The 13,307-nt window shown below is 30.5% G+C and overlaps 1 protein-coding gene, 1 long non-coding RNA gene and 1 pseudogene across 4 annotated transcripts in view; 1 reads left to right on the top strand and 2 right to left on the bottom strand.

Annotated features, from left to right (window-relative positions):
• LOC149055238 (uncharacterized) overlaps positions 1-13,307 on the bottom strand; it is a 429,976-nt pseudogene that overhangs the window by 74,563 nt on the left and 342,106 nt on the right.
• LOC149055239 (uncharacterized) overlaps positions 1-13,307 on the top strand; it is an 84,729-nt gene that overhangs the window by 30,442 nt on the left and 40,980 nt on the right. For all 3 annotated transcript variants that reach the window (XR_016192146.1, XR_016192145.1, XR_016192147.1), the window contains exons 4-5: positions 6,057-6,150; positions 8,809-8,924. This is a non-coding gene — a long non-coding RNA (uncharacterized LOC149055239). The remainder of the gene's footprint in view (positions 1-6,056; positions 6,151-8,808; positions 8,925-13,307) is intronic.
• LOC149055241 (uncharacterized) lies at positions 143-1,807 on the bottom strand. The gene has a single exon (XM_089228545.1). The coding sequence runs from the start codon at positions 1,805-1,807 to the stop codon at positions 143-145; it is 1,665 nt and encodes a 554-aa protein (XP_089084671.1).

The raw sequence follows: 13,307 nt of genomic DNA on the forward strand, positions 1-13,307 counted from the left end.
TAAATGTTTTCATTTTTAAGGTAGTATACTGGGATCCTTGTATATTTTGTATCAATGGTCCACATTTATGAAATCCAGAAAAATTAAACACGGATATTTCTTTTTGAGAATCTAATTTCAATAAACTTATTTCGTTACTTCTTTAAACAACTTGTATAAGTGGCTTGTCTGGCTTCCGTATCATGTTCTTTAGAGTACTCATGTAATTCTCGAATGGAAATGTAGAACAATTGTCCAATGGACCGAATTTAATATAGTCATCACATATATGCGTTAATCCATGGACATTGTGCGATATAAGGTGACGACCATACAAATTTTCGAAGGTTTTAACAAAATTATCCAACAGTTTCTTAGCAATATTAATATATTGTGCATAGTCAGGACTCAATAATATTGTCATTGCTAAACTTAAATCAAAAAAGTGGTTCCAGTGTTCCTTTAATACAACAGATTTGATAGCAGAAGAACCCAAATACGATAAAAATGTACAAAATTCAGTAGCTTTCCAGTTTTTTATATGAGCCAAACTTCTTGGTTTTCGATTGATTTCGCAAGGTATACTGACTCTTAGACCTATCAGTATTTTAGATATTTGTTCTATTTTCCAAGATGGATAACGTATAGGCCCTGGGCCTTTAATCCATAAATACATCATTTTTCTAACCACACCATGGCAGACTAAATGTTGATAACCCAATGAAAAATCCGCAACAGTGTTAAAATATGGTACTGTAGTTAATATAGAAGTATTTCCAGTATGATATTCCTTATCAAACTGAGAAATATAATTCTGATGAATTCTCTTGGATGGTCGATTATCTGGTGTTGTATATGGAAAACACATTCTATTCAATAAGTGTTCTCCTTTATGCTCAAATCTTGAACAAGAAGAGAATCCAGCATGTCCTTTAGTTTTTAATATGAATGATTTAGCCGGAGCGTCACAGCATAACACATCCAACATAACTTTAAAGTTTTTTCCATTAATTTCAATACCATTGTTGTCCAGAAAATTTATTTCTTCTACAAAATACTTTAGGAATGTATTGCTGTCCATGGGTTTTCTATTTCCACAGTAAATCCCTACTGGAAATATGTTACTTCTATTTGGCTGTATATAAGCAAGTATTGGCCAAAATTCTTCAGCAGTTGATTTAAATAAAGGCAAACCATCTATTCCTGCAACAATATGGATCACTGAAGCATTTTTTAAATTTAATGGAATATTTTCTTTAATAGCATTAGCTAAGCCAAAATGGTAATAGTTTCCAGGTTCTACCGAGTGAATATTTAAGATGTTGATTGGTTTAGTATGTAAGATTGTTCTTGAATCTTTAGGCAAATATTCAAAACAAGTGTGTTGCTTTAAAATACCTAATAAGCCATTAAGAGCATTTTGAGATATTTTAAAGTTAACAGCCCATTCAGCAACTAATGAAACAAAAAATGATGTTTTACCACACTTATTTGAAGTAGAACAATTATCTTCATCTGATGAAGACTCAATAACACTAACATCTGATAGTGTGTCACCCAATTCGGTCACTAAATTGTGATCAACTGATTTATTCGGGGATTTATTAATACTTCTCTGTGAAGGCGCAACACAAACATTGTCCACAGATTTAACATTAGTAACCAAATTTGCTTCTGGAATAATGTTTATTCCTGTTGAATGAGCAGTCAAAGATACATTTTTGTCAATTGTAGTAGCTAATATAGGTATAGATGTATTTTTGAGTTCTTCATTGACTCTTCTTCTCTTAGAACGCATACTTAGGTTTGACTTATTTTGATAAGACATTATCGCTACTTATACAATAGTAGGTACCTACAAGATCAGGCATATATATACAGTATATTAAGATACAAATATGTAAGTGCCTAGGTAAAATTCTTGTTAAATACCTATGCCATCTACCTAACATTTAGTGTTAATAAGTATGATATTTACCTATAAGACTATAAGCATACAATTTTATTTAGATACAAGTCTATTGGCTAGTCTTTAATATTGTGTAAGTAAAGGTAGAAATCATACTTAATAAATTTCAAAATTTGGAATACCTAATTAGTAATAAATAAATAATGTTAAAGTAACTGATAAATTATTTTTATTAAGTATCAGATTATTGGTTGTGGCTTACACTCATATAAATTAAGATCTTAACTCTAATAACACAGAGACATTACTATTATGGGTTTTTAATTCTTAAAAGCTTACTATTAGTATTTATTATGTTATATTATAGTTATTATTATATGTGCTGTTATGATTTTTGAAGATGGAAACTTCCAAAGAAACTTTATCTTAATTAATGACATAAGTACCCAGAGATATATCTATTACCTTCTAGTATTCAATACTACATTATCCAAAAATATAATAAAAGTATAGTACCTACCTATGTGTCAATTCAATATGAAAACAAGATTAATTGTACCTACATAAAAATAAAAAATATTTTTCTATTTTACATTTGTAATAATTAAAATACATGTTTTATCACATAATAACTGCTATTAATAATCAATACAGAATACCTACACAAAATATGTATAAACAAATATATATGTACCTAAACAAATTATGTATAATTAAAATCCTTGGTAGGTATATATTACTGATATTATACAAAATAAATACTATAAATTCTGTATAAAATATTAAATACAATGGTACATATTTATAAAATAATTGCAGATTACCTATTATTTATTAATATAATATGCAATTCTGTATGTGATTTAAAAGTATTTAAATGCCTAGTAATAACTATAGGGTTGACTTATGATAAAATATGTTATATAAAAAGTATTGTGAGTTACATCTAGTTAGTTTACATCTAAATAACCTATTAAATATAAAATAACTATACAAAACTTAAAACCTTGATCACTTACCTATAAGAAACGAAGGATAGCAATCCCACAATGGCAGTTAGCACTATAATGCACAAAATGTTTAATAAATATAATATAGGTAGACGATTAACGGCGAACAGTTTTAGTTAAATACGAACATTAAACGTTATTAGTTTATTACTTATTAAACTACGAAAACAACTTAGAAAATTGAATGATTTTTCGATCATGGAAACAAAATATTATAATGCTTTATATTTTCAAGCTGCCGTCGCGCGTCGCTGCCGATAATGAACGATTATAAGTATTTTAGTATTTAGTATTTACTCATTGAATCTATGACAGTTGGCCGCGGCTGTATCTGCAGTATGGCTTATCGTAAATACGTGTATTTTGACGACTATACCACGAAATAGGAATTAGCAAAATCCGCACTGTTGTCAGTGTTATCGTCGTTTAAAATATCTATAAATATCCTAAGAATTATCATCGATAATAATCTACGTTTATAATATTATCATTATATATATTATTATTACAATATTATTTAGTGATGGCCGATGGGCGGTAACGAATAATTTGTACTATAATCCATTATAAATGTTCGGTTATTCGTATAAACTTTCGAATAACCATTCGAATAATAAAGGACATAACTGAATAGAGTAATTTTTTTTTTTAATTATTCAAATTATCTGTACTATCTAAAAAAACCGAGAGAATAATTATTGAATTAAATAGGTAATGCGCTTAGAAATTCTAGTAATAATATACCAAATATACCAAATAAACGTTTAAACATAATACTATATATTATAGCTGACCACTATTATAGTGACCAGTTAGACAAACAGTCTGGAAATGGATATAAAAAATTATGATAATTATTAAAACAAAAATATTATTTTAATTAAATTATATTATTATAGGGAGGTAGCCATTTTAATATTTAATATAATATGCTGTAAAAATTATTTGAACAGTTCATTGTTCAATAACACTTGAATAAACCCATCTTTGGAACATTATATACATATTTTTATATTAATTTATGTAATTTTTGTTTTTGATAACCATAATAATAATCATATTATGTCCAAAATATTATTTTATTATTTCGATTATAATGTCATAACCATATTATATTCAAAATATCATTAAAACAATGCATTATTAACATTATAATAAAATATCTTCAAAATAATATAATATTATTACGTTTATGACATTCTATTAATATTTTACAAATAATATTATTGGCAAAATAATTATTTTACATTATATTAATATTATACAAATAATATTATTTTACATTATATTAATATATTTTTTTAAATATTATTTTTCTGATGAAAATATGATATAAATAAAACATTATCATTACGAAAATGCTATCTGGGATGCATGTGACGAAGTAATAAACCAAGCGATTCAAACAAAAATCATCGTCCATTGCCGAAACACCAATACACAACAATTTTCGACCAATCTATGGACTAGAACGAAGACTACTACATATTTTATATTCAACGATCACTTCTTCGGGAGAAGACCATCAACTTCTATTTAATTTTATGTACAAAACCCATGTGATGTAAATTTCATTCAAAACTGAAATAATTATTTAAAAATATGAGGACATATTTTGTGTTACATAGGGGTGTGTTATTGTATAATGCATAATATACAAAATATATAATATTTAAATCTATAAACCAGGTTAAGTAAACAATCATATGTAACAGGAAATTTTAACAATAAGTTTTTGTAAAGTGTTTAATAAAAGTGCTTATAATTAATTTGTTCGTTAATTTGTGTATGTCGGTGATCGGCGTATACGACACGTATAACAAACTCGAGTAACTCGCAATAGAACGGTGTGTGCGTTGAGAATAATTATGTCTTTGGTCCTATATCGTCGTCGTCAAGTGAAAAGTAACATATCAATTTCAAGTTACTCGTAATAAGTTGATATTGTGTGCGCTGAGATTTATTATGTCGGCAGTCCGACGTCGTCATGGTTTACTCGAAAAGTAACGTATAACAAGTTACTAATATAAATAATAAGAGTTACTCATAATAATAGTACGGTGTGCGCTTTGAGATTCATTATGTCGGCGGTCCAACGTTATTGTCGTCGTCACGAGAAAAGTAACGCATAACAATTTCGAGTTACTCGTATTAAGTTGATGTGCGCGCTGATTATAACTATGTCATCGGTCCGATGTCGTCATGGTTTTCTCGAGAAGAAACATAAAACAAGTTAGAGTTACTCGTAATAGTACGGCGTGTGCGCTGAGTTTAAATTATATCGGCGGTCCGACGTCTTCTATGTCACGAGAAAAGTAACGTATAACAAATTCGAGTTACTCGTATTAAGTTGATGTGCGCGCTGATTATAACTATGTCATCGGTCCGATGTCGTCATGGTTTTCTCGAGAAGAAACATAAAACAAGTTAGAGTTACTCGTAATAGTACGGCGTGTGCGCTGAGTTTAAATTATATCGGCGGTCCGACGTCTTCTATGTCACGAGAAAAGTAACGTATAACAAATTCGAGTAACTCGTCGCGTGACGATGACGACGAAGCCAAGAAGCATTGCTGACATAATTAATAACATTGCGCACGCCATATTATTGGGTGTAACGCGAATATATTATACGTTACTTTTCGTGTAACGATGATTACGTCGGACCGCTAGCAATCGAAAAAATGTGTTTTGCATGCGACTTGTCGAAAGGGAAAAGACGTATATCATTCGAACCGAGACAAATAAATTACCACTGCGATGAGGCCGTAATATTGTGAGTAACACTAACTTTTAATACGTTACTTTTCGCGGGACGTTGACGACGTCAGACCGCTTATATAAAGTTATGCATTATTTCGGTATAGTTATCTCATTTCATTATTGCCCGATGCCCTGATATGAACAGATTGTATACAAGGGCATCGTTGATATAAAATTAGTATTATATTATAAACCTAGGTATCTATGGATTTCTCTTATTAGTTATTGATTTAGTACAATATAATCCATCAATCCATGGCGATTGTCAAAGTCGTCGCGGAAGACGCAGTCGATTAAATATTCTAACATTTCAATTAGATAGCAAAGTAGACATGAACGGAAAACATCCTGCTTTCCGTTTAATCTTTTTTTTTTCATAAATCACATTATTTTTAGACTTCAATTCAAATCAGATATGCGTTTCCATTTCAGCGTCGGAGTGCATACACGTCGCAGACTCTAACAAAGCCCAAAATAATTGATATTTAAGGTAAGTTTGTTTTAATAACAATTTTTTTGCGGCTTAATGTTGTAAAAGAATTGAGCTACATGTTCGTACATTTTTACAATGGTGATGTTTTCAAAGAGTTCTTCACCTATGCATTTGAAACTAAAAACTACAATAGGCACATAAAACATACTTTATATTGTGACTTTTTCAAATATTATAAAATATTCCCTTGAACCCAAAATGTCAGACTTATTATGGCCTTTTACAATTTTTTAAGTAAATGCAAGACTGTCATATTTTGATACGTGGCTGTATTGCATACAGAAATTGATTTTCAGACATACCAAAATATGGCAGTATTGAATTTAAGCTATGTTTATTTTTATGTCATATAATATCCAATATAGTATATAATATAAAATATTATTGACTGTTAGTTTTTTTGAAATTTGATTAAAATTGTTGTTATAATTTATAATTGTACAGGAAATATATATATAAGGATGAAAATTAATCATTTAATAGTTGTAGGTATGTAATCAATATCTTTAAAAATAATTTTATATTAAATTAAATAACACAAAATAAAATACTACTTGTCTTTAAGTCAATAAGCTTATTTTTATGTATCAAAGTAACAAATAATATGACAAATTAAAAAAAGAATATTCTATACTGATAATGACTATAAAATTATCAAATGCTTTTGAACAACAAGAGTACAAGACTAAAACATTTTTTATTATTATGTTTATTAAATTGAATAATTTATTATTATTTTAATAATATAGGTAATACTTGTTTGAAATACAATGTAAAATAAAAGTTTACTCATTATAATTATCATGGCCTTATGTTTAATAATATTATGCTACCTATGGCTGTAGGTAATATTAGGCTATAGGCTAATTTCATAATGTAATGTATGTTTGATAATTTTATTTTTATTCAAAACTATAATTTCTTGATAATATTTGCTTGCCCATAAGTTGTTTAAATTGTTGTAAAAACAATTTATCAGGGAATTATTTTTTAACTTTAATTAATTTAATATCTCTCTATAAAACCATTTGACCGATAGTATTTTTATTAAAGTTGTTACAAAAATCTTTACTATGACACCTTGTTCTAGTTAAAATGTCATCAAATTCTGATTTTAGACCTTTTTTATGATGTTTCTGAGCTTTTATTTTCCTTCCAGTCCTTGTCTTTAATACTATTATCAAAATTTCAAAATCTTCATTATCTAAATATGTAAACAGAATACAAACTGTGTTATAACATAAAGTTCATATAAACACGAGATCAAGATAAAATTATTATTTACTATTAGAGTCGATTATTTTATCACACCAAGTTTCCATTGACGCCTACTAGCTCAATGAAATTTTGTGAACTTTCATTTGATTTGTTTGAATGTGTTATGTGTGGTTTTCAATGGTAAATCGTCTGAAAAAATATTATAATAATATAGCTTGTAAAAAAATGCAACTGTGTAGCTGCTAAGTACCTACTTACTGTCCTCATATTCATGTACTTATCACTGAAGGTGTAGTATTTAACCATCCAATATTACTTTGTTTGTAATATTAAATTCTTCATTTTTAATAGCTGTTAATATTTTCATAGAACAATAACACAATTAAATTAAAATTTATGGTTGATAAGGTTTTGTACGTTAGAAATTATCAAAAAATGATTAATAGAATGAATTACATTCGGTATTTATTAAGGTATACAATATTATACAAAATGTATACAATAAGCTAACAACTGACATAGATTAATATATTATTACCTATTTATACATTATATTTATAATTCATATTGCTGAAAAGTTAAACCATTTAAAATTCAATTCAATTTTTACAGATTTATAGGTAAACAATTTTATAATTATTTTATATGGTGTTTCTTTTTTTTATTGAGCATATTCACATCGACAACAAAGGCCATTAGTTACACTTATTTACAATAATGATATAATATAATATGTAGGTACTGATACAATGGTAAGTTATTTAATTAATATAAAACATTTTTTTTATGTATATAAGATTGAACAATTTTGTTTTTCTTAAAAAAATAATTATGTCTAGGTTTTTTTCATGAATAGGTTATTTTATATTTTACGTAGGTACCTAATTCAATAATTTATTACAATTGCATTTATTATTCATTTTCTAAAAAAAACACAATATAATATCAAAAATTCATAAATAATAAATTGGAATAATATTTTTAAATTATCGAAGTAAAATAAATAAACACTAATACAAGTAATTATAATTAATCTTTACGTTATTAAAATAAAAACGAACCGGTAGGTATCCGAGTTCAAGTAGTTAACTTGTTGTGGTTAGTGAACTAGTGAAGAAATAATAAGATCTTGAATGAAATATTTAAAACATAAATTAATACATTATAGTCAAAGTACCAACTAGATTCACTTTCTGATCGAACGAGGTACTGAAGTCAAATATCAAAGCACTTTTACTCCCCCAAAACTTGATGACAGACACCAGACACAAAAAAAAAAAAAAAAAACACACATCATGGTTAAATCAATACATTCATCGCTCCGCTCAGAATCTAAAAACACACAAATCATTGTAAAATCAATACATTCATCAATTCGTTCAGAATCTAAAATGAATAGGTCAGAAAATATTGTTGAATATTTTATTGAAATTTCAGAGATGGTATTCGTCAGTGAAGATTTGCCAACTAAATATCATATTCGTTGTGAAGCCTGTGTGAAATGTATTAACAATGTTTCGAAGATGAAGTTTTATAGTAGACTCAGATATTGGGTAAGTGATTTTCTATTTTTCAGTAGGTTTATTTTTATATTATTAATTTATTAATTGATCAGGGGATAGATTACTAGCAATTTTTAAATTATTCGTTTCTAACCACTGGTATAACACTATTCAAGTTATCAATAAAATCGTGATAAAAATTAGGAAATTGATCAGGTATAATAATTAAAATTTTTTTTTTAATAGTTTCCTCAATGATATTTAAATATTTTTCCAATTATCAGGTACGATGACCTGTAGGTACTATAGGGACTGGGAGTGTGAGAGTGGGGCATAGAAGGATAAAGAGATAGGGGGGGAGAGAGAGAGAGATAGAGAGAGAGTGAGAGATAGAGTGAGAGAGAGAGAGAGAGAGAGAGAGAGAGAGAGTGAGATAGTGTGAGGTAAGATTAGATTAGGTTAGGTAGGGCAGGGTAGGTACTATAGTGACTTGTAAAGAGAGGGCGAGAGAAGGATAGTGTGAGAGGGAGTGAGAGAGGTAGATAGGGTGAAGGATAAGGAGATAAAGTGAATGAGAGGGTGCAAGTGTGAGAAAAACGGGTAGAGGGGGAATGTAAGACGAGTGAGTGTGAGAGAGATAGGTGAGGGGGATGGTGTGAAAGTGATAGGGTATGAGAGAAGTAGTGTCAAAGGGAGATGATAAGGTTAGGTGGGGGAACAGAACAAAAGTGAGAGAGAATTGTGAGAGGTTATGAGAGTCAGTGAGTTAGGTGAAGGGGAGGGTGTGATTGGGATAGGAAGAAAGAGGGTTAGTGGCAGAGAGAGAGGATAAGGTTAGGTGGGGGGAAGGGGAATAGTTAGGTAGAATAGTTATGTTAACAATTCTGAATATGTAGGAAAGGATCTTAAATTGCAAAGGTCACTCGACCCTTTGAGTGATACTACCAGGTTAGGTAAGGTTTACAACCTTCGACTATGGGATAGAATAAAAAGAGAAGGTTGGTTAGGCCGATTAAGAGGATGTCAGTGGAATTTTTTTTCTCCGACTCATGCGCAATATATCACATTTTTTGTTCACAATAATCTTAATAATTTCTAAAAATTAGAGAAAAATTAATGGTTAGATTTTTATCTAGGGCATATCATAGGCTTATTATACTTTAATTATTAAGTGAGTTATGAGTATTTTAAAGTATTCATAGCTCGTTTAAAATATAGCCTATAAGATGCTCTTAATAATAAGTATCTTAAAATTTTAAAAGAGGCCATTTTACTCTAATTTTAGAAATTATTATTATCATAGTGAACGTAATATTTGGTATGTTGTGCGTGGGTCAGAGAGAAAAAAAAGGAATGCACTGACATCCTCTTAAGTGTTATCAAGTCAAAAAAGCTCTTGGTTGTTGATTGTTTGCATTATTAAAAGTCTTGAAAAAAGTATGACTTTGTCATTACATATTTTGTTAAAATATCACATCAATCAAACGAATATTATCTTTAAAATAACAAATTTTATTTTTATATACAAATTTATAATTTCAATAAACATATTATAGTTAATAGTATTATTATGAAAAGTATTGTAATGCTCAATAAAAAAAAGTGTTTAAGTTGTTGTTTGATAAGTAAAAACATTTAAATATTATAAATTCTCATTCTCAAAATATTCATCTAAGGACATCAATTTCAAAATAAAATATTTGTATACTTTTGTTTAATATTACTTTACACGATTGTTCTATGATAGTGATTAAAAAAATAAACTTGAAAGTAGGCGCATGATTGGAAGTAAAAGTTATAATTGATAACTGTAGAGCTAGGACTTTTATGCAGTTACTAAAAATTCATTAAATGTACGCAGTTAAATATGCCTTTAAAAAAATTACATTCTTTTATTACACTATAAAAATTACTTAATTAAATATTTTATGCATTTATCATATATTTATATATATATAGTGTATGTCCCACAAAACAGGGTAGGTACACTTTATCAATCATTACCCTTTAATTATACGCTGTAATCAATCATAAATTCCTATATGACTTGAGATTCTTTTAACTCATATATTTTAGTGGTATCCATACAACTTGGTTTTGTTGTTTTTGTGATTGGCGTAGACTTCTACTTTTTGTTTCCCATGAGTATTTTTTATTTTTATTTTTGAATATATTGTTATGTTGTTTATTCATGAGACAGAGGAAATTAGAATTTTGTTTTTGTAGTCCAATGTAGTGGTTTAGTATGATCAGATGAGTCCTTCCTTGTATAAGGATTTCATGATTATGATCTGGAATCTGAATGGATAATCCAATTAATTTCTTGGCTTACAGCTTACATTTATTTATTTTTATAAATTAAAAATTTTTATTTTTATTTTATTGTTTTTGAACATTGATTTGCAATTAGATTATTAGTATTATTTTTAGGTACCTATTGTCTTGTAGAAATCTGTAAATGATGACATTTTAATTGGTTATTATGTTAAATTTTTATTTTTGTTGTATGGTTAACTCGTAATAATATGATTTTATTATTCTAACATGAATGATGTTTTCAGTTATTTTATTATCAAATATTAATTTTACTTTATATTTTAATTCTGATATTTATTTATTATTTTTAAATTATTTTAACCACATTTAGAGGTAGGGTGACTGATTCTCCACTTTAACCCATGTGTATAACTCAATATAAGTAGTTCATACTCAAATATGTACTATGTAACTATTACAAAACTATTTAACTATTACCAAATACTATGACTACCAAATGGTAAATTCTATTACAATTTACAATATAACATTTATGATATAAATTAATAAAAGAATATTATACTATTTATAGTTTATCCTTTATCCTTTATAATAATTCGTTGTAATTCTTAAAATTCTTTATCTTATTAATAATTATGTAATAACATGGAACAATAATAAAGAAAAAGAAGTGACCAAATCACCATAGATATTTTAATATTTATGCGAATCATTAAATCAGTCTAGTTAACATCAAAATATAAACGATTTTATACGTTCCAGTCCTGGTACCGAGATCCAAAAGATCTAAAAATCACATGAACGAATGACCGAATCATTTAGATATTAGATTCGGTCGCAATTCGGTCATTAGACTGATTCGGTCATTTTGATTCGTTTGTTCGCGACCGACCCACCTCTACCACTAAGCGCCTAGGGTTCCGTCGCCGGCTTCGCACGCGGTTCACGCGGTGTACCAGGTAAAACCCGGCGATCTCACCCATTTATAGTTTGAGAATAGGTTGAGGTCGTTTCGGCCCCAATGTCCTCTAATCATTCGCTTTACCGTATGAGACATCCTCCGTGTTACGAGCGGGTTGTTACCGCGCCGTACAGCGTGGAGTCCCACCGGCGTCCGTAAGCCCGCGAACGGGCGGGAAACATACATCGGCGCCAGCTATCCTGAGGGAAACTTCGGATGGAACCAGCTACTAGATGGTTCGATTAGTCTTTCGACCCTATACCCAGCTCAGACGATCGATTTGCACGTCAGAATCGCTGTGGACCTCCATCAGGGTTTCCCCTGACTTCATCCTGGCCATGCATAGTTCACCGTCTTTCGGGTACCAACGTGTGCGCTAAGGGTGCGCCCCCAGACTGCGGACCAGCGCGACTTTGATCGCCGGTGGGTTCGGTCGCTAGGCCATCGTCCGCACCGTAAACGGTTCACTTTCATTGCGCCAAACGTCTCACCATACTAATCGCGCCTGCCTGCCCCGCTCTGCATTCTCCTTCCGCCCGAGAATCGCCTCCACCATTCTGCCAAACGCCAACCTCTGTTCCTCCGCCATCTCCTCGATGCGTCGCCTCCTGAATGCATCATCTGGGAGGAGCTCCTGCTCCGGCCCCAGGATGATATCTGGCACATCATTGGGTTGTAGTGGCCGGCCGACGCATTGCTCCATCTCCCGTCTGTCTTCTGCTCAGAATGGACAGTTAAATAACGTGTGCTCCACAGTGTCCTCCGGCTCTTCACAGTGCATGCAGTTTGGGTCAGCTGCCCTCCTCCTCTTCCACAGATAGTGCTGGTAGCATCCGTGCCCAGTCAATGCCTGGGCCATGTGAAATGTCATGGCTTCAAGTCTTGACTGATACACCCACCTTCTGATGTCTGGAATCATCCTCCTCGTCCACGCTGCCTTTGTCGTGTGGTCCCAAATCACCTGGCATTCGCGCAGTGTTGTCTCACGCTCCTGCCTCACCACCGTCGTGGTTTTTCAACGGCCCCAGTGGTCCCGGATCTCTTCCTCTTGACCGACTTTACTTCTTTCGAAGTCGAGGCTTCCAATTCCGACACGAGATCGACAATTGCCGGACCCTCTTTCGTCTTCTTCTTTTTACTTTTCTTCGACTTCATTTTCGGCTTATTTACTTCTTTTCTAGCGCCACTAGATCCGC

This window comes from Diuraphis noxia, unplaced genomic scaffold (genome assembly GCF_037042655.1).
Source record: "Diuraphis noxia isolate RWA-SAM2 unplaced genomic scaffold, SU_Dnox_SAM2 contig0005, whole genome shotgun sequence".
Lineage (NCBI taxonomy): Eukaryota > Metazoa > Arthropoda > Insecta > Hemiptera > Aphididae > Diuraphis > Diuraphis noxia.